This window comes from Caenorhabditis remanei, chromosome IV, assembly GCF_010183535.1.
Source record: "Caenorhabditis remanei strain PX506 chromosome IV, whole genome shotgun sequence".
In the NCBI taxonomy this organism is placed as follows: Eukaryota; Metazoa; Nematoda; class Chromadorea; order Rhabditida; family Rhabditidae; genus Caenorhabditis; species Caenorhabditis remanei.
Window position 1 is genome coordinate 281,717 of NC_071331.1, and position 19,706 is coordinate 301,422.

Genomic DNA, 19,706 nt, shown 5'->3' on the forward strand with positions numbered 1-19,706 from the left:
GTCTTTTTGGCACCGAGCCAACCGTTGTGCGACGGAGCGCGTTTCTGCTGTGCGGTAAACAATGCGTTACTTGCAGTTTTAGATAATCGATCGATAACTTGGTAGGGAGTGCTCGTACAAAGAAGTTGTCAACTACAAAAATGGAGCTTTACTTGTGATCTGTATGATTTACACAAAATTCACATTATGAGACATTTAGTGATGCTGTGGCAAATGCTCAAACTTGACCATTTTCAATTAAGACATGTAAGTGTCGCATTCGTTATCAACTTTTTGCGGTCGTTTTTTCGATTCTTTTGAATAAAATGTTTCGTTTCTCCTAAAACTACCTTGATACTTCCCTTCCATCTCTTTCTTCCTCCTGTCTTCAATATAAGAAGGAAGGAATCTTCTTCTTATCATTCGGTATCAACATGAATCATCTGATGACGTTGGATAAAAACGGAACAGAGTGTTTTTAACAAACTAAAAATCAAAACAAAAAAAGTAATTTTATTTCTTTTGCAACCTAAAACGTTTGTTGTGATTAGAGAGAAGAGTTTATCATCCGTCAATAGGAGGTGCAAACTACTGATAACAGAGTTTGGACAAACGCTTGTGTCCTCCATTTCTTCCACTCATATTTATGTCGATTGTAGTTTGGAGGATTGATTTTTAAACATGAATTCGGGTGAGTATTCCTTTTTTGATTTATAAAAACTCAAGAAATTTAGAAATGTTCCGCGCATTCGAGGGTTTCCATCATGTCCAACAACCAAATGGTTCATATTTCACTGTTCCACTCCGCTACGTTCAATTGTATCCATTTGAAGTGGAGTCTCCTCTTGTTGTGTGAGTTGTTTTTCCTCAATTATGAAGAAAATGTCACAGTTACAGTCAAGCTTTCGATAGAATTCTCGGAAGATATGTGGTCATAAAGAAGGTTGTTCTTCCAGATGGATTTTATGATCGGTGAGTTTTGCTCTGACTACATTTATAACTGAATCCGGCTTTAGCCAACCCTGGAAACGAGCACAACGTGAACTCAACTGTATGTTGCACATTGAAGACGACAACATTGTTCAAATGTACAGTTGCTTCACCCCTGCATCGATAGTCGAAGAAATGACAGAATTCTATATTGTCCGAGAACATATGCAAGGAACCATGCAGAATGTAATTAATCCAATCAAAAAGCACAGCAACAATCAAATAATTTTTTTCAGTTATCTCCACCGACGTTCTGCGAGCACAAAACAGTCAAATCCATCTTCTTCGATATCTGTCGTGGTGTTCAGTACCTTCATGCAATGAATATCAGTCACAGGGTTAGTTTTTGAACTGTTTCAAATGTATTGAAGTTTTAGGGAGAATGAGAAATACTAAATCGAACCTAGATTTTCTTTTTTCCTATTCACTGCAGTTCTTCGCAATGAACAGATTAGAATTTTTCCGAGTCGCTTTTTTTTATTCAAAGATACGATAAATAAACGTAAAATTTAGATTTGGCATTCAGCCAGTCATTTTTTGGCACCGTGCCAACCGGAGCGCATTTCTACGACCTTATGCCTCGCACTGCTGTGCTTACACTACCGGACAAAAAGGTATCAACTTTGGCAATTTTCAGTGAAAAATGGCCAATTTTGATAGTGTACCATAGTAATTCTGAATGTCACAACATGAAAATTTTTAATGTCTCATACAGATCAAAAGTAGAGCTCCATTTTTGTAGTTGACAATTTTTTTGTACGGACACTCCCTAGAGAGTTATGGTCATTTTAAGACGATAGCTCAAAAATCGCACTAATTTGCACTGAAATTGGTCGATTTGAGGGAGTAATTACTTTGTCGATATGTAACTTGCTAGGGAATGTCCGTACAAAAAAGTTGTCAACTACAAAAATGGAGCTCTACTTTTGCTTTGTATGATCCATTAAAAATCTGGTTGATGGGACATTCAGAATTACTACAGCACACTCTCAAAGTTGGTCATTTTCCACTGAAAACATACCTTTTTGTCCGGTAGTGTACTTCAATCTAAACATCTCATCATAATCCAACTACCGTAAAAACTGTATTTGTGGTGCATTTTACGGTAGTGTACTATCTCTTCATTTTAGGATCTGAAACCCGAGAACATTCTAATGAGTAGTAATGGAGACGTGAAGTTATGTGATTTCGGACATTCGAATATGGAGGATCCCAATGCAAACACCCCGTATATCGTTCAAAGATTCTATCGAGCTCCTGAAATCATTTGTGAAACGATGGACAATAATAAGACAAGCGGTAAGACACATACTGTCCCCCTATTATACCAAATCCATAAAATTTCAGTAGACATCTGGTCTCTCGGCTGTATTCTAGCAGAACTTCTAACCGGAAAAGTGCTCTTCGAAGGGAGGGATCATGTGGATCAATTCATTCTGATGGTTCGATTCCTTGGCAATGCAGATCACTCATTCTACAGTGTCATGAATGAACACGCCAGGAATTTCCTTCTAACATATCGAGAGATTCTGGAGAATTGTCAGTCTCCCCCGGATATTCATGCCCATTTTCCGGATGAAATGTTTCAAGGATCATTGAGTCGACAGACGAATGAATGTCGTATGGCGAGGGATCTCTTGTTCAAAATGTTGGTTATCAATCCGGATGATCGAATCAATATTCAAACTGTCTTGTCACATCCGTATTTGGCGGAAATTTGGGATGGCAATGTGGTAAGTTATTCAGTGGAGCGCATTTGCGTCGCAGGACCATATGTAGTCTATTAGCACAGTTATTACAACCGCGCTCTATCGAAACCGAAGAAAGTTGTGTTCGAAATTGAGAGAATCAGAGAAAAACAGACATCTCTCAAGAAGATTTCGGTGGAGCGCAGTTGTAAGAATTGTGCCGAGCTAATAGGAATTCAAATTATTGAAGTCTAGTGAAGCGCGTTTGCACCCCACTTGGCAGACTGCCAATTGAGTCGCCGCTCAGCCAAATCGTGTTTTTATAACGTGGACGAAGAATAGGGAGTTAAATGTTTTGAATAAATCCCACTTTTTTCCAGTTTTCTTGCTATTTTCGATTATTAGCTCAGCACAGTTCTAACAATTGCGCTCCTCCGAAAATCCCTTGAAAAATGTCTCTTTTTCTCAAAGTCTCTTAATTTCGAACACTATTTTGTTCGGTTTCGATAGAGCGCGGTTGTAAGAAGCGTGCCGTGCTAACAAACTTTTCACCAAATATCGAATTCGGAAAAAAAATGGAAAAAATACAACTTTCAGCACACAAAACATTTTTGTTGGATGATTTTTTTGATTTTCGCGCTAATTTAACTGGAGCGCATATGGACTTTCCTATATTCTTCCAGAATCCAGAAGACGTTCCTCAACCCCAACCACCACAGGTTCTCGGCGACTTCTTCAGATTCCAGAGCTTCTTCTCTCCATACGAATTGAGAGATGAGATTTTCAACAATATTCAGAATTTCGGAAGACAATATAATATTTTTACCGAATCTAAGCACTAGTCATTCTTCCCCCTTTTCCCAGTGATCAGGTTTCTTCCCGGTTATACCAAAATACATATCTATTTTATTACAATTTGATTAAAACATACAACTTGGAACAACATGGGAATGAATGGAATACTAACATTATCTAAATACATAAGTTCGTGCTTATAAAGGTGTACCTAATTCAGAGCATATGGATTATGGGGAACAGGTAGAACAGGAATATAGTGGGGAGTGGATGGGGAATCAGGGTTTCGAGGTAATGGATAATTTTGAGAGATTCGAGAATAGTTATTCCACACATTATTCACGGCTTCTTGTATCAACCGTTTCGCCGATTCGACTTGTTCCTTTTCTCCACTAATCGTAATCTTCTTCACCGCTTCCCCGGCAGTTTTCGAATTGTAATGAATCTTAGCGCCAGATTGTCGGCCGATGGATCGAAAACCGAGTTCCGTGATTTGTTCAAATGCGGGGATAGGGATCAACATGGTGTAGGTCTGGAAATTTTTAATTTTTAAAACTTCAAAAATTTGGAACTTTGAAGTCACTAACATTGTCTTTGATTCCCTTTTCCGTGTTAATTAAATCCAAAAACAGTCTTTTTGCGTGTTCAACTTGTTCACTTGTTCCAACAATTCGAACTCTCTTCTTTTGTTGAATCGCCTGTTTGTCTATCCAACACTTAGCGCCACTAACTTCCGAGATCTTTTTAATATTCTCTTCATTCTCACCAATAACATTATCGTATATACGGAATGGAACGTCCAGATAATATTTCTGAAAATTTGGGAATATAATTGGATTTTCTCTAACTAGGGAATGTTCCAGACGTAACTCGGCCTTTCAAATTGGCTCATATACAGTGCGCGAAATATCTTTAGGACCCCCCTCAAATTTGGGGGTTCTGGAAAACCCAGAAGAGATATCAAAAATCTGTGAATGCCAATCGATTACAAATCCAAAATAACCCCCGGAAACAAATTTTCATGAACCTATCACTTTTCATACCCTTGTACCACCAAAAAGTCACTTTTTTGGCCGCGAAATATCTTTAGGACCACCTGAAAAAACCAATTTTCAGTTGATTTTCAGAAAAATTATTTACGTGGAAATAGTTTTAGGTAACACAAAATCACATCTTATTGTGTTTTTACATGTTTTAACGGCAATTTCTGTTTGTTTTATCTTCAAAAACAAAACTTCAATTCACCGAGAATCATTTTTTGAGCATTTTTTCACTTTGATGGCTTATTTCTCTGAAATAGAATTGACTACTATTTTGAAACGTTATTGGTCATTTGGCGCATTTATTTGTCAACCAAATGCAAAAAAGATTTTGGAAAAATACCGACTTTGAGCGGAGTTACTTGCAATTGAATACAAACAGTTGTTTTTTCCACGTTTTCAGTAGTAAATGGAGTCATTGTGAATTGATGACATGTAACTCCGCTCAAAGTTGGTATTTTTCCGAATTTGTTTTTGCAATAGGTTCACAAATAAATGAGTCAAATCACCGATAACGTTTCAAAATAGTAGGCAATTCTATTTCAGAGAAATAAGCCATCAAAGTGAAAAAATGTTCAAAAAGTGATTCTCGGTGAATTGAAGTTTTGTTTTTGAAGATAAAACAAACAGAAATTGCCGTTAAAACATGTAAAAACACAATAAGATGTGATTTTGTGTTACCTAAAACTATTTCCACGTAAATAATTTTTCTGAAAATCAACTGAAAATTGGTTTTTTCAGGTGGTCCTAAAGATATTTCGCGGCCAAAAAAGTGACTTTTTGGTGGTACAAGGGTATGAAAAGTGATAGATTTATGAAAATTTTCTTCCCGGGGTTATTTTGGATTTGTAATCGATTGGCATTCACAGATTTTTGATATCTCTTCTGGGTTTTCCAGAACCCCCAAAATTGAGGGGGGTCCTAAAGATATTTCGCGCACTGTATAATTAAGTACTTCTTAACACGCGGATTCCGAATATGTTATCCAATTTTGAAACACGGTTCACTGAACTGAGATATATGCATTTTAAGTAATTTCCAGAGCAAAAATTGAATTTTCAAGAGACCAATAATCAATTTGAGAAGCAAGTTTTCCAATTTTCTTTATGTAATGCATGTTAATAAAGATTGAAAAACGAAACCAATTGTATCACTGACAGAAAAACACTTGTGATCAAACTTTTTTTGAAAACTTTTTTAAAATCAAAAGCCATTGCTAATGAGCTTTTTCAACCTTTATTTACACGTGTAACACAAAAGAAATTTTAAAAATTGGGTCAAAAATTGATTTTGAATCTCTTTAAAATGCAATTTTTGCATTAAAAATGACTTAAAATGCACATATCTCGATTCAGGGAAGCGTTCTGCAAAATTGGATTACATATTCGGAATCAGCGTGTTATGAAGTACTTAATTAGATATGAGCCAATTTGAAAGGCCGAGTTACGTCTGGAACATTCCCTAGTTAAGAGAAGATGCAACTTACAGCCAAATCAATCAACTCCTGAATCATCTGTTTCGCTGTCTCAATCTGTGACTCAGATCCTTTGATAATCATCGTTTTCAGAGATAATCTTGGGTTGTCACGAGTTTTCCTATCGAAATGACATACTGCTCCACTCTTCTCTCTGATCGATTGAATCGTCTCTCCGTTCTTTCCAATAACTCTTGACACTTTTGTGGTATGAATCAACATCTCGTACTCCAAATTCTTTTTTAATTCCTCTATTTCCTTCATTGCCTTTTCAACATTCTCCTCATTTCCAGACAGTTTCATCACTAATTTCTCTGCGGCAGCATCTGGAATATTCCAGTTAACTCCGTTTCTCTTCAAAATATCAATAGTTTGCTCTCGCTTTGTACTTCCAAATTCTAAACCCGATGGAATCGTGATTTCTCGTTTTGGAGAAACAGGAGCAATGATCTCATTAACAAGCTTCTTGGCTCTCTCAACATTCTCCTCCAATCCAGATATTCTGATAGTCTCCTCTTCGTCTTGAATCAGAATTGAGCATTTTGTTTCTATCTAGAATTAATGTTTGATTTCCGAGGGCTCGTGCTCCACTCATCTCACCTCCAACTTCCTAACCGTTGCTCCACATTTTCCAGTTGCCAAATAACATTGATATTGTGTAGCTGGAATCTCAACTGACACTTCTTTCTCCGGGGTAACAGTCGGGGTAGCTAATGGAGAGTATTGAACATTTTTAGAAGAACGAATGGGTGATGGAGAACGGGGTGAGAGGCCATCTCCAAATTTCAAGTGTTTCGTGGCGATTTGATGCTCAAAACCATCGGATGACATGACGATTTCCTCGATTCGATCTCTGGCATATTCGATGTCTTCCTGCAAAAAAACGGTTACTAGGAAAGGTCATGAAATCAATTTGAAGCTATGGGACGTGACCTATATCATTGGAAAGCTGAGAAAACGCTGATTCCAAATATATATTCAATTCTTGCCTTCGAGACCTGGTATTTGAGAAAAACAAGGTCAAATTTTGGTAAAGTGACAAATTATTTCCTTTTCTGACCCACGAAAAAGGTTTTTTTAAAGTTTTGTTGCAATTTTCGAGTGTCAAAAAGGTGATAATTTGTCATTTTTCCCAACTTTACCTCGTTTTTCTTAAATTCCAAGACTCGAGGGCAGAAACTGAATATATATTTGGAATCAGCGTTTTCTCAGCTTGTCAATGATATAGATCACGTCCCATAACTCCAAACGGACTCCATGACCTTTCCTAAATAGCTTTAGTGGCAAAAATCATTTTCTGCTCATATATTGAAATTTTTTCTTCAATTTTGAGCAATAAATCTACAAAACAAACCTGAAACCCTTCCAAATAGACAGTTCTCGTCCATCCAGTGATTTGAGTGGATATATAAACATTGCATTCTGTCTCCTGCTGTAATTCGTGTATTCTGCGATGAACTAAAAAAAGTAATATTTTGTTCACCAAGCCATCTCTGCTACCTGAATCCAAAAACTTCTCGGGAACTTCTACAGAACTTTTCTTGACTTTTTGAGGTTTTGGTCGTCTGGGAGATAGCGGAGGAGAATTTGGAAGAGATGGAGCATTTGGTGATGGTGAACGGGGCGAGTAATCATTTGAGTAGTCAATCGCTGAGCTCAACGTCCGCTTAGGAGCCGGAACTGATTCAGAATCGGAATCTTCTATTTCTCCATCGCTCAAACATCGCTTCCGTTCTGACATAACTTTCTGAAAATCTTGTTATTAAGAAGCAATGGGAAAAAGAAATATTAAAAGTAAAGGAATCATACCAAAAGATTGGAATTCCAATTGGAATAAACAAAACATCGAACTTTATTACCTTCATATTAAAAGAAACTAGAATATTGAGAATACAAGAAATTCAATAAAACATCAAAACTAGGATAGAGGAATGGATAAAACGAGTTATGGGTTGATTGGCGGCAGCTCTGGCGGCGGTGGTGGTGGCGGGAGTATGAGAGAAGTCAGAGGAACAAGAGTTTCCTGAAAAAAGTAGTTTAATCAAAAATATATTCATGACGCTTAAAAAAGATACAATATTCTTAGCCTTCGCTTCTTCCGCTTCAATCAACTTCTGTAAAAGTGCCTTCGCGTGTTCGACTTGTGTCGCTTTTCCTTCAATTCTTATAACCTTTTTTCGCTCCGTAGCGATCGCATTGGAGCAATCTGCACCACTAACTTCCGAGATATGTTTTATATTTTTGTAGTTTTCTCCCATAACGGCATCATAAACGGCGAATGGAATGTTCAGGAAGACTCTCTGAAATTATATTGATCTTACCTGCAAACCGGGCCGACGCGTAACGTAACTCGCTTCAAACTGAGTTTTATGAGCTGAAAAATATACCAAAATGTAGATCTCAGCGAGTTATATGACCGTGACCTACTACGAGGCGGATGGATATACGTAAATGTACCGTGGGCCTGGCTAGAAAGGGAGATCTACATTTTATTCATATTTTTCAGCTCATAATATTGAGTTTTAAACGAGTTACGAGCCAGCCCTTTCAGCCCAGTTAGCAATTATGACATTTATCAACATACTGCATTCGAATCAGTCAAATCTAGAACCATCTTCTTCGCTGCAGAAACTTGACTCGCAGTTCCTCCAATTCTTAAAATCTTTTGCATTTCAGCTGGATCATCAAGAGTTTCGCTGTCAAAAACACACAATGCGCTACTTTCTTCTTGAATAAGTTTGAGCATCTCTCCATTGACTCCAGTTACTTTCGACACGATCGCACTATGAACTATGATCTCCTCTTGGCGGAGTTCACTCATCAATTCCATCACTTCCTTCATCACCATCTCAACTTGTTCCTCTTTTCCAGTCAATCTTATCGGCATCTCATTTCTCGATCCTTCAAAACTTTTAAGCCGCCATTGTACATCATGCTCCTTGCAGATATCCTCAAATGTTTGGCGTTTTGAGCCACGAATCTTTGTGTGGAAAACCGATGGAACACTCATATCTCGAGAGACCCTGGCTTCTGGAGAAGGAGTTTTCAATGAAGTAATCATTTCGATGATCTTATCTTGCGCTTTTTCGACATTTTCCTTATTATCACCAGTGACTTGAATTACTCCGCGTTCTCGATGAGTGTAAACAGCGCAATCTGTGGCCTTCTGGAATAAACTCATACATGAAATGATGGCAGCTTATATTAGATCAGCACAGTTCTTGCAACTGCGCTCCACCGAAATCCCCTTGAAAAATGGCTTGTTTTCTCTAAGTCTCTCAATTTCGAAGACAATTTTCTCCGGTTTCGGTAGAGCGCAGTTGTTTAAAATCGTGGCGTTCTAATAGAGCATCTCACCTCAAGTCTTCTCAAAGTGTCTCCAAACTTTTCAGTGATCAAAATGCATTGAGTTTCAGAAGCAGGAATCTCGATTGAGATATGTTCTTCTTCATTCTCTTCAGGTTCTTCAGCTCCACACGGCGAGTATTGGGTGTTCGATGAAGTACGAATGGGTGATGGTGAACGTGGCGAGTACATATTAATATGAGCTTTTTTATATATTTCGTATCTTGATTCTTGAGGTTCAAAACTAATAGATGACATAACGAGTTCCTCGATTCTATCTTTAGCATATTGAATGTCGCTCTGGAAAAATATGGATAGAGAGATGACTGAAATTCGAAAAAAAGTTTTTGTTGAAAAAAAATCAAATTTTTACCCGAAATTGCAACTTTCAGTCGGAAAATCTAATAAAAATCCATTTTTCCAGTTTAAAATTAGAAAATTTCAGCTAAAAATACCTTTCTTTCACTCGAAAAAGACAAAATTTCGAGTTTTTGAACAAAAAAGCACATTTTTAGATAAAAATCGCAGTAAAATTCTTTTTTATCCTTCAAAAATTGCAATTTTCGGACCAAAATCGGATATTTTGATTAAAAATCAGGTTTTGAATTGAAAAACCACTTTTTCCTCATCAAAATTCCAAATTTCCCTATCTAAAACTAGAAGAAGAGCATTACCTAAAACCAAAAATCGAAAACTTATGAAAAAAGTCACAAAAACCGACCTTAAATCCTTGCAAGTAAACAGTTCTCGTTAATCCAGTAATGTCTGGAGAGATATACACATTACATTCCGTCTCCATTTGTAATTCATGAATTTTCTCACTAACTGAAACAAGAATATTCATATCAGTTCAGCACCGCTCTTACAACTGCGCTCCACCGAAATTTCTCTTTTTCTCTGCGTCTGTTTCTTCAGTTTCAGTAGAGCGCGGTTGTAAGAAGAGTGACGTGCTAATACCTGAATTTAAAAATCTTTCTGGAACTTCTGTTGAACTCTTTTTGATTTCTTCAGTTCTCGGGCGTGCTAGCGATGTCGACGTCGAAGATTCCTGAGAAATTGGAGCAGCTGATGGTGAATCTTCGATTAATGATCGCTTAACGACTGGAGTTAGTTTGTCTCCGTCATCCAAAGTTCGCTTTCGCTCTGACATACTTTTCTGAAAAACGATTGAGAAGAAATCACTGGAAAAATGAAAAAACATTAAAAGTAAATAAAGGAATTACACCGATAACTTGAAATTCGTAAAAATTATCTTTCGATTAACATATCTTTATCAAAAATGATACAGTAAGTGAACACTAACGCTAATCGATGATAGTAACATGAGTTGAACAATAAACGTTTCTAGAACAATCAAAATGATACAAGATTCAACGTGGCGGAAAGAATGGTGGACGTGGAATATATTGAGCAAAGAGACTGGAAGGTGGCTGAGGGAGATATTGATACGGGATTCTGGGAGCATTTGATGGTCCCGATGGTCCCGGGTAGTATGGGGATGCTTGAAAACTGAATTGAGGTGGCATATTTTGATAGAATAGAGGAGAGTGTGGAGATGGAGGCGGAGTCAGAGTCAGAGCCGGTCCAGATGTCATTCTCGGCTCAAAACGATTCCAAACCGGAATGCTAACTTGCGGAGGACCATCAGTTACTTCTTTTATAAGTGCCTTTGCCGTCTCGACTTGCACAGTTGTTCCACTAATCAAAAACTTCTTCACCGGCCCTCTCGGATCGTATTCGATGCAGGCGTTCGATTGTTCGCGGATCAAATTGATATAGGAACCACTGACTCCGATGACTTGGTCCACCTTTTCTATTGGAACATGCATGGTGTTAAACTGAAAAAAGACAATAAAACAGATGAACGGCGTAAAGTTCCATACTTGCAAACTGGGGCAAAATGGACCGCCGCGTAACTAGCTTCAAACTCAATCTTATGAGCTGAAAAATATACCAAAATGTAGATCTCGGCGAGTTCTATGTCTGTTACCCGTTAACATGTCGCGGGCCGGAAAAAGGGTGCCAAAAACGCGGAAATGGCCGAAAAAACCAATCTAGACCTTTTCCCGGCCCGCGGCATGTTAACGACAAGCCATCCGGTCTGTAGATGATTACGGACATAGAACTCCCCGAGATCTACATTTTTGTATATTTTTCAGCTCATAAGATTGAGTTCGAAGCGAGTTACGCGCCAATCCATTTCGGCCCAATTTGCAAGTATGTAAAGTTCACTTACGACTAGTGGCCCTCCTTTTTTATGTTCCTTATCGATAGCGTCTTGTAACAATGACTTCGCATGCTCAACTTGTTTCTCTGTTCCTTGGATTCTAATCGTTGTCTTTCGTTCATCGTCACCCGACCAGGCGACACATTCAGCACCACTGACAGCCGAAATATATGCTATATTTTCCTTCTTGTCTCCAACCACATCATCATACAAGCGGTATGGAATTTCCATGAAACATCGCTGAAAATTGTATTCAGTATTATCAGCCCACCCGTCTTACAACTGCGCCACACTGCAAACGAGAGAGTATCGGCGAGAGACGCAGAGTTTCTTTCCTGCGCCGACACAGATTTTCGCCATTTTTCAGAATAATTTACTAAAAAACATTTGAAAAACAGCGAAAATAGGTAAAAAAAAACTGTGAAAATTTGTCTTGGCGCGAGAAAAGAGTCTGCGTCTCTCGACGAGTCTCTCGTTTGTGATGGGGCGCAGTTGTAATAAAATTGCTCGGTTAATAGAAAGAAAATGAGTTGTCTTCCAACTTACAGTCGAATCAATCAAATCTTGAACCATCTCCTTCGCTTTCTCTATCTGTGTCGCAGTTCCAGTTATCCGTAATGTCTTCGAGGACTCCAATGAGTCATCCAGAGATTCTCTGTCGAAATGACACACTGCTCCACTCTTCTCGCTGATCAATTGAATTGTCTCTCCGTTTTTTCCAATAACTCTGGACACTTTTGTGGTATGAATAAGCATCTCGTCTTCCGAGTAGTTCTCCATAAACTCCTCAATTTCCTTCATCGCCTTCTCAACATTCTCCTCAACTCCATACAGTCTCATCACTAATTTCTCCTCAGTTTTCGACGAGGTTTCAGCATCTGGAACATTCCAGTTAACCCCATTTCTTTTACAAATTGAAACAGTTTGCTCTCGCATTGGACTTCCAAATGATCCGTATAAACCCGATGGAATCAGAAGTTCTCGAGAGACACGTGGATTATCAATTATCTCTATGTCTTCGTCCGATTCATCTCTTGGTGATTTATATGGAGAATATTCAGAACGCAATGATTTACGAGGTGGTGATGGAGAACGAGGTGACATGCCATCTCCAAATTTCAAGTATCTCGTGGCGACTTGATGAATAAATCCAACTGATGATGTTACAAGTTCGTCGATTCGATCTATTGCAAGTTCTATGTCTTCCTGGAAATGGAAAATATTGGAAACTGATAGTTTTTGGGTTTCTTGTAAAGTAAAGAAAACAAATCTAATAAAAATCCATTTTTCCATTTAGAATTCAAAAATTTCAGCTCAAAAATTGCAGATATTCTGATAAAAAGACCTTTCTTTCACTCGAAAAAGACGAAATTTCGGGTTTTTGACCAAAAAAGACATTTTTGGATAAAAATCAGTAAAATTCTTATTTGTCATTAAAAAATTGCGATTTTCGGTTCAAAAAGCGAACATTTCGGCTTAAAAATTGCAAAAAAAAACCGTTTTTGGCTAAAAATCCCAGGTTTTGAATTGAAAAACCACCTTTTTCCTCTTCATAATGTCAAATTTCGCTATCTTCTAAAACTGAATTTTACCAAAAATCGATCATTTATGAAAAAAGTCTCAAAACCCAACCTGAAACCCTTCCAAATAGACAGTTCTCGTCCATCCAGTGATTCGAGTGGATACGCAGACATTGCATCCCGTCTCTTTCTGTACTTCATGTATTCTTTTGGACACTAAAATCAGAAATTCGCTATTTTCAGACAAGTGTTTATACCTGAATCCAAGAATTTCTCTGGAACTTCAAAGGTTCTTCTTTCTATTTTTCGAATTATAGGAGTTGGAGAAACTGGAGGGGAAGGTGATGGACATGGAGAGTAAGAAGCTATTGATGGTGATCTGATTGGAGATGGTGAGCGGGGCGAGTAATCATTGGAGTAGTCGATTGGATCCGAGTTCAATGGGCGCTTTGAAGCAGATCCCTCCTGATCGACATCTAATGTTCGCTTCCTTTCCGACATACCTTTCTGCAAAGATTGTTTTGAAAGTTTCAATAAAACTCACAAAACTTTTTGTGGCAAAAGTAGAGGAATTGTACCAAAGTAATGGAGCATCGAGTAATGAGACCCCCTAACATTATTATCTTCATTACATTACATAGTATCTAGAAAAAACGTTTGGAAAAGAACAGAACGTGCTTATAAAACAGGGGAATATACATGCATTAACGGTAGAACTGGGAAGAACCGAATGGTTGGTAAGGGTGATGCGGGTAATTGTATGAACGTGATGGTCCTGGATAATTGTGGTTGAATGAAGAAGAGAATGGAGGCGGTGGAGGAGGTGGAAACGGACGAAGTGAACGTCGCGGCGACGGTGGTGGCGGTGGAGGTGTGAGTCGAAGCATGAGCGGTGGTGGAGGCGGTGGCGGAGGGGGCGGAGGGGGCGGAGTCGACTCCAATGGTGCCCAGTTGTTCATTGACATTCCTGTCTCATAACCATTCCAAACATAATCCATGTTTTGTGGCAGACCGAGAAGAATAATACCAGACGCTTCTTGAATCAGTGCTTTAGCCGTTTCGATTTGTTTATAGGTTCCACTGATCTCGAACTTTTTCATTGGTTCCTCGAGGCGTCTCGGGTCGTATTTAATTTTAGCGCCACTTTCCTCCCGGATGGAATCCATTTTTACGCCATTGATTCCAATGATTTTACCGGCTAGTTTGGCTGGGACGAACATGGTGTAGGACTGAAATGGCAATAGAGTTTATCTTATAAGTTGGAGCAAATGATACCATTTGCTGTCTCTCTTCAATAATTGATTCAATGATTCCTGTCGCACGCGCGATTTGTTCAGTAGTGCCACGAATCTCGAAAGTTTGTTCCGTTTCTGTAGCCACTGACAGAGTACAATCAGCACCACTCTCATTACAAATCGAATTCAATCTCTCGTAGCGTTTCCCGATAACAAGACCGCATTTTGAAATCGGAACAGTCATTAATGATACCTATAAGTAGAGTAATTGAATCTTGAACAAGCTAATGGAAACAAACTGTAGTTTTCGTCTCGTTCTTTTCGATTGAATCTTTCAGTAGTGATATAGCCTTATCGACTTGTTCAACTGTTCCTTCAATTTCAATGAATTTCTTCAGCTGATTTTCGTTCGGACAACAGGTACATTTTGCACCACAGGCATCAGAGATCTCCGTCACTTTCTCATTGTTATTGCCAACAACTGCAGGATACACATGGAATGGAATATTCACACAATGGACCTGGAAAGATAGATTTTCAATATGCCCAGCACTCTTCTATCTCACCACTTGTTTCTCCTCGATCTGCTCTCGAATGAGACGTTTCGCGTGTTCAACTTGTTCAAAAGTTCCACGAATTTCTAGAACTTTATATCCATCCTCTTCTGTTTTCATTATACATTCAGCACCACTTTTTTTACGAATCGATGACAACGTTGAACCATTTTTTCCGATGACAAAGCTGGCTTTCCATACAGAAATTTTCAAGGTATCTACCTGGAAATCAGAATTAGACAACTGCTTCTTTGGAAGCTTTCTGGCGAACCGTGAATACTTTTGCCTCCTCGATTTCAATTGAGCATTCCAAAAGATTCTTAGCCAATTCAACTTGCTCTTCTGTTCCTTCAATTTTGATCACTCTTTTCTTTTGATCATCTGAATCCGGACAACAAGTGCACCGCGCACCACTGACATCAGATATGTTAATGATGTTTTCATTCTCATAACCAGCAACTCCAATGTAGACATTTAATGGAATGGGCAGATGGTAAACCTAAAAATTGGGGAAAATTCAATTAGTAATGTCGATCAGACAACTTACAGCGTCAAGCAACTCTTGAACCATCTGTCTCGCTGTACTAATCTGTTGTTTGGATCCTTTAATCACCAATGTTTGAAAAGTTGGCATTGGGCCATTCTGATCATAACGATTGAAATGACACTCCGCACCGCTTCTTTTTGACAGTGACTTTATGGTTTCACCGTTTTTACCAATGATTTTTGCGACTTTTGAGGAATGAATGAACATCGTGTCTTCCGAAACATCCATAATCTCCAGAAACTCCTCAATCTCCTTTATAACTTTCTCGACTTGCTCCCTCTTTCCCAGCAATCGCATCAATTTTCCTTCTTCCATATCTTGGAATTGCCATCGAACATCACTTTTCAAGCAGATCTCGTTCGCTTTCTTTTTCATCATAGTAAATCCATATCCATTGGATAAATGAGATGGAATTTTCAGCTCTTGAATCACACTACCATTCTCTCCTTGTGGCTTTGCGGTAGCTTTACGAAGTGCAGCAGAGGCAGCAAATATGTCATTGACAAGTGTTTTGGCTTTTTCAACGTCTTCCTCCAATCCAGAAATTTCGATGTTCTCCAATTCTTTGTAAACAGAAATCTCGCATCTGGTGTCCATCTCCAACTTTTTCACAGTGGCACCACACTTTCCAACTATCAAATAACACTGAAATTTTGAAGCGGGGATGTTGATGGAAACCCGTTTTCTGATAGGTTTCTGTTTTTCCTCTGGAGATTCTGGAGATGGTGATCGTAGTGTTAAGTAGTCAGGATATCCCCTTTTCAGATGTTTCCTTGCTACTTGATGAACGAAACCTATAGATGACATGACGATTTCCTCGATTCTATCCTTTGTAGTGATGATGTTTTCCTAAAAACGTTTTTAAAAAATCGACCAATTAATGGAAAAACCTACACGCAACCCTTCCAAAAAGACCGTTCGAGTCAATCCAGTGATTCTTGAAGACACATTAATCGTACAAAATGTTTCTTTTTGTAGCATATCGACTCTTTCACGAACTGAAACAGAATCCAGCTTACTCATATTCAGATATCTGTTCTACCTTCCTCCAAAAACTTCTCTGGAACTTCTACTGAACTTTTCTCGATTTTTTCAGTTTTGACAACAGGTTCAACTTCCAGAGGGCTAGGAGATGACGGTGATTGAGTACATGGTGAGAATTCAGAATTCGAAGGTGAACGAGCTGGTGAGCGTGGCGAGTAATCATTTGAGTAGTCATTAAATGATCGCTTCGCACCTGGAAGAGAATCTGAATCCTCCTGCTTCACATTTAAAAAACGCTTCCGTTCTGACATTACAATCTGAAATTGTTAAAATCAACAGTTGTTAAAATGTAGCAATGATTATCAAAAGTAAAGGAGTTATACCGACAACTTGTAAAAAAGAAAATAAAAATGAACTTTCAATAATTTTCATGACATTAAATTGAGTAAACAACATAAAATGAACATTTGAACAACAAAGAACAGTCAACATGTGAAATTATTAGGCCCTTTTGGAGCATTTCTTGACAAAATTAAGACATCTATTAAGAAAATCTTCAGGAATCGGAATTTCTGGATCAACCTTTTCGGCGAATTTTCGGATATTCTCCAATTGACTCTGATCAACATTATTACTATGTTCGACGCTATCGATGTTGAGATATTTGAGAAGCTCATTGCCGTACCCGCGGTAATGCTGGACACCGATTGCGAGTTTCTGGAAAAAATTAACAGTTTCATCAAAGAGTTTCTAGTCTTTTTCAACTCACAACTCCACTTTTCTGTTTCACCCTTTCGCTGTACATCTCCATAACTCTGGATTCTGTCCATTGTTGACTATTCATCAGAACAACAAAAACACAAACAATTTCTGTGAAAATTGACAGAGTGACCACTTCCTCAACATTCCTCGCTTTACAAATCTGACATTGATTTCTGCTTTTTACCGTTTTAGGACGTGGACACGTATCTTCAGGCGGCCCGTCATTCAAGATGCAGATTCGAGGATCAGAATACGAGGACTCTTGACTTGAAGACGGAATACATACACCTCTTCGTATCGAGGATAATCTTCTCACTGCTCGATTCAAACCTTCTCTGCTTGGTGAACAGAATTCAACTGCAGACGCGTATCTAGACGTGTTGGGATATGGGCGTGTTCTTCTTTCCGAACGTTCTGACGTTTCACGGTTAGGTGCTAATGGGGGTTCTCTTGTCGACAACATCCATAGAGCTGATGCAGGATGTGTCGGAACAAGTGTATCAACTGCTGTTGGTGGTGATTTTGGTATTTCAAGTGCGAGAATATCCGAAAGTCGCTTTGGAATCTCTATGTTACCACTGATTTTCGGGAGAAGTTTAGGAGTCGGAGGTCGGAGAATTAGAGATGTAGACGGTGCTGGTGGTTTGTCAACATCTGAAAGTCGTTATTTTCTACTCTATTGAGTGATTATATCTCACCAATTCTATGAATGGAAGCGAACGATCGTGCTCCTTTAATGAATTTCTCAATCTTTTCCGCCGGATCCAAACCAAAACAAAATCGAATGTCTTTGAAAGTCCTCTCAACATTTTGCTTGTAGGAAGAATACATTTTGATGAAGTTTGTCGGATCCCTTGTTCCGAAAAGTTCATATATCTCCTCAACAGCTTCTCTCGAATGTTCCGGACAGATAAAAATTCGGTTTGTCTGATAGAAGAGAGTGAAAACTCTCTCTTTTCCAATATATCCCTTCTGGTAAGCCATATAAATGACAATTCGACGAGTCCAATCACTACTTATATCATGTCCTTTCACCACTCGTTCCCCACATATTTTGCACACTTTTCCTTTTTTGATAAGATTCACTGGTGGTTCCGGAAGTGTGATTTCCTGCTTAGACTCCGGTTCCTCTTTTGCCATATCCATGACAGGCTCAAACAACTCCATGGTATCATCGTATTCTGATATCTCATGCTTCGGAGATAAAACTACATTATTTTCATCATTTTCATACTCCTGGACATTGATTTCTTGCAGGGAAGCCGGCACATCTTCCATTTCTTCCATTTCTTCGAGTACTTCACTTAAATGTGGATAGATTTCACAAATTCCTGAAAGAAAACTAATTTCTAACATATCGTTGTCTTAAAGAACCCACTTTGCCAATCATAGCTAATGAACTGATCACAATGTTCAAGGAAAGCTTTCTCCGATTTGAAATTGAACTCTCTATCATTGAAGTACTTCATTATATCCATCGACATCTTCACTGCAGGTTTCTTTGCTTTCATCACATCATCTGGTGACTTTATCTTCAGAATATCCATCCAACACTTGCCAGCATGAGCCAAATGATCACGACAGACATAGAAATATCCGCTTCCCAAGTGAATTTTGAATCCTTTTCTATAGTTTCTAATGGATGCTTGATATTCTTTCTTTGCCTCTTCTTTCGTTCGATGGCCTGTCATCACAAGAGCAACAAGTATCATTTGTCGCTCCCACCATCGTTCCATATGCGACAGAAGATGTTGCGGAACCGACGCGAGGCATACTTTGCATTTGAACTTGACTCCGGTATCTGAAAAATGTTTATTGAATCTAAAAATGGAATATTTTCCTTACATTGCTCATAACTCGTGTTACCAGAACTCCAGAGGCGAGAGCTTTGGGTGCGGGCGGTTCGTTTTTCTAGAAATATTGAAATTCATTTGCTTCAAGTTATATAAAACTCACTTCTTGTACTAATATCCTCTTTTACTTCATTTTCAACATCACTCTTCGTCATTTTCTTTTCTGTAAATAGGTTTTCATCTTATCTGTATGATAATTAGAGCGCGCGGCGCAAAGTATTAAGCTTTTTCTATTTTTAACGATAAAAATTATGTTTTTTCTCTTTTCTTTGAGTATTTTTGAAAAAAAATCGAGAAGAACAGCCAAAAACGGACAAATTTTCATTTTTCAAGCTCAAAAATTAAAAATCCATTCAAATTTTAAGAATGGCGCGAAAATTTCGAGTGCGCTTTGTTTTGGCGCGAAAACGAACACGGGCGGCGCGCAGTCGGGTCTCGACATGAAAACAGACTTTAATTTTCAGACATTGTCCGAGTCCCAAAATTTTTTCACCGTTTTTGCTCGATTTTCAGCGAAATTTGTCACTTTTGCAGTCGATTTTGCGTAGAAAAAATATGAGAATAATTTTATCTCCAGATTTTTTCGCTTTATCACTGATTTTCTACTCAAAATTTAGTTTTTGAGCAGTTAAACGAGAAAAGACCCGTTTTTCCTCGTTTGATGTGGCGGAATTTACAAAAAAATAGACTTTATCGTTCATTGAACCTGTTTT

The 19,706-nt window shown here is 38.4% G+C and overlaps 5 protein-coding genes across 5 annotated transcripts; 2 read left to right on the forward strand and 3 right to left on the reverse strand.

Annotated features, from left to right (window-relative positions):
- Window positions 1-715: 715 nt before the first annotated feature.
- On the forward strand, window positions 716-3,499 carry GCK72_012022 (uncharacterized protein; the record flags this gene model as incomplete). Its single annotated transcript, XM_003103521.2, has 7 exons — window positions 716-831; window positions 877-951; window positions 996-1,155; window positions 1,206-1,307; window positions 2,100-2,268; window positions 2,317-2,702; window positions 3,341-3,499. 7 exons carry the CDS (start codon window positions 716-718, stop codon window positions 3,497-3,499), a joined length of 1,167 nt encoding a protein of 388 aa, XP_003103569.1.
- A 164-nt stretch (window positions 3,500-3,663) lies between these two features.
- Window positions 3,664-7,707, reverse strand: GCK72_012023 (uncharacterized protein; the record flags this gene model as incomplete). Its single annotated transcript, XM_003103360.2, has 6 exons — window positions 3,664-3,984; window positions 4,040-4,264; window positions 5,979-6,518; window positions 6,567-6,839; window positions 7,321-7,424; window positions 7,467-7,707. The coding sequence occupies 6 exons, from the start codon at window positions 7,705-7,707 to the stop codon at window positions 3,664-3,666; spliced, it is 1,704 nt and encodes a 567-aa protein (XP_003103408.2).
- Window positions 7,708-10,340: 2,633 nt separating this feature from the next.
- GCK72_012024 (uncharacterized protein) lies at window positions 10,341-12,679 on the forward strand (the record flags this gene model as incomplete). Its single annotated transcript, XM_053728798.1, has 3 exons — window positions 10,341-10,382; window positions 10,660-10,798; window positions 12,414-12,679. The coding sequence occupies 3 exons, from the start codon at window positions 10,341-10,343 to the stop codon at window positions 12,677-12,679; spliced, it is 447 nt and encodes a 148-aa protein (XP_053583570.1).
- Window positions 10,682-13,559, reverse strand: GCK72_012025 (uncharacterized protein; the record flags this gene model as incomplete). Its single annotated transcript, XM_053728799.1, has 5 exons — window positions 10,682-11,149; window positions 11,548-11,778; window positions 12,085-12,744; window positions 13,178-13,248; window positions 13,316-13,559. 5 exons carry the CDS (start codon window positions 13,557-13,559, stop codon window positions 10,682-10,684), a joined length of 1,674 nt encoding a protein of 557 aa, XP_053583571.1.
- A 203-nt stretch (window positions 13,560-13,762) lies between these two features.
- On the reverse strand, window positions 13,763-19,148 carry GCK72_012026 (uncharacterized protein; the record flags this gene model as incomplete). The annotated part of the gene is made up of 14 exons (XM_053728800.1): window positions 13,763-14,287; window positions 14,334-14,546; window positions 14,593-14,814; window positions 14,860-15,069; window positions 15,119-15,346; window positions 15,395-16,243; window positions 16,289-16,392; window positions 16,437-16,695; window positions 16,961-17,095; window positions 17,148-17,794; window positions 17,839-18,471; window positions 18,519-18,941; window positions 18,986-19,051; window positions 19,097-19,148. 14 exons carry the CDS (start codon window positions 19,146-19,148, stop codon window positions 13,763-13,765), a joined length of 4,566 nt encoding a protein of 1,521 aa, XP_053583572.1.
- Between the last annotated feature and the right edge of the window lie 558 nt (window positions 19,149-19,706).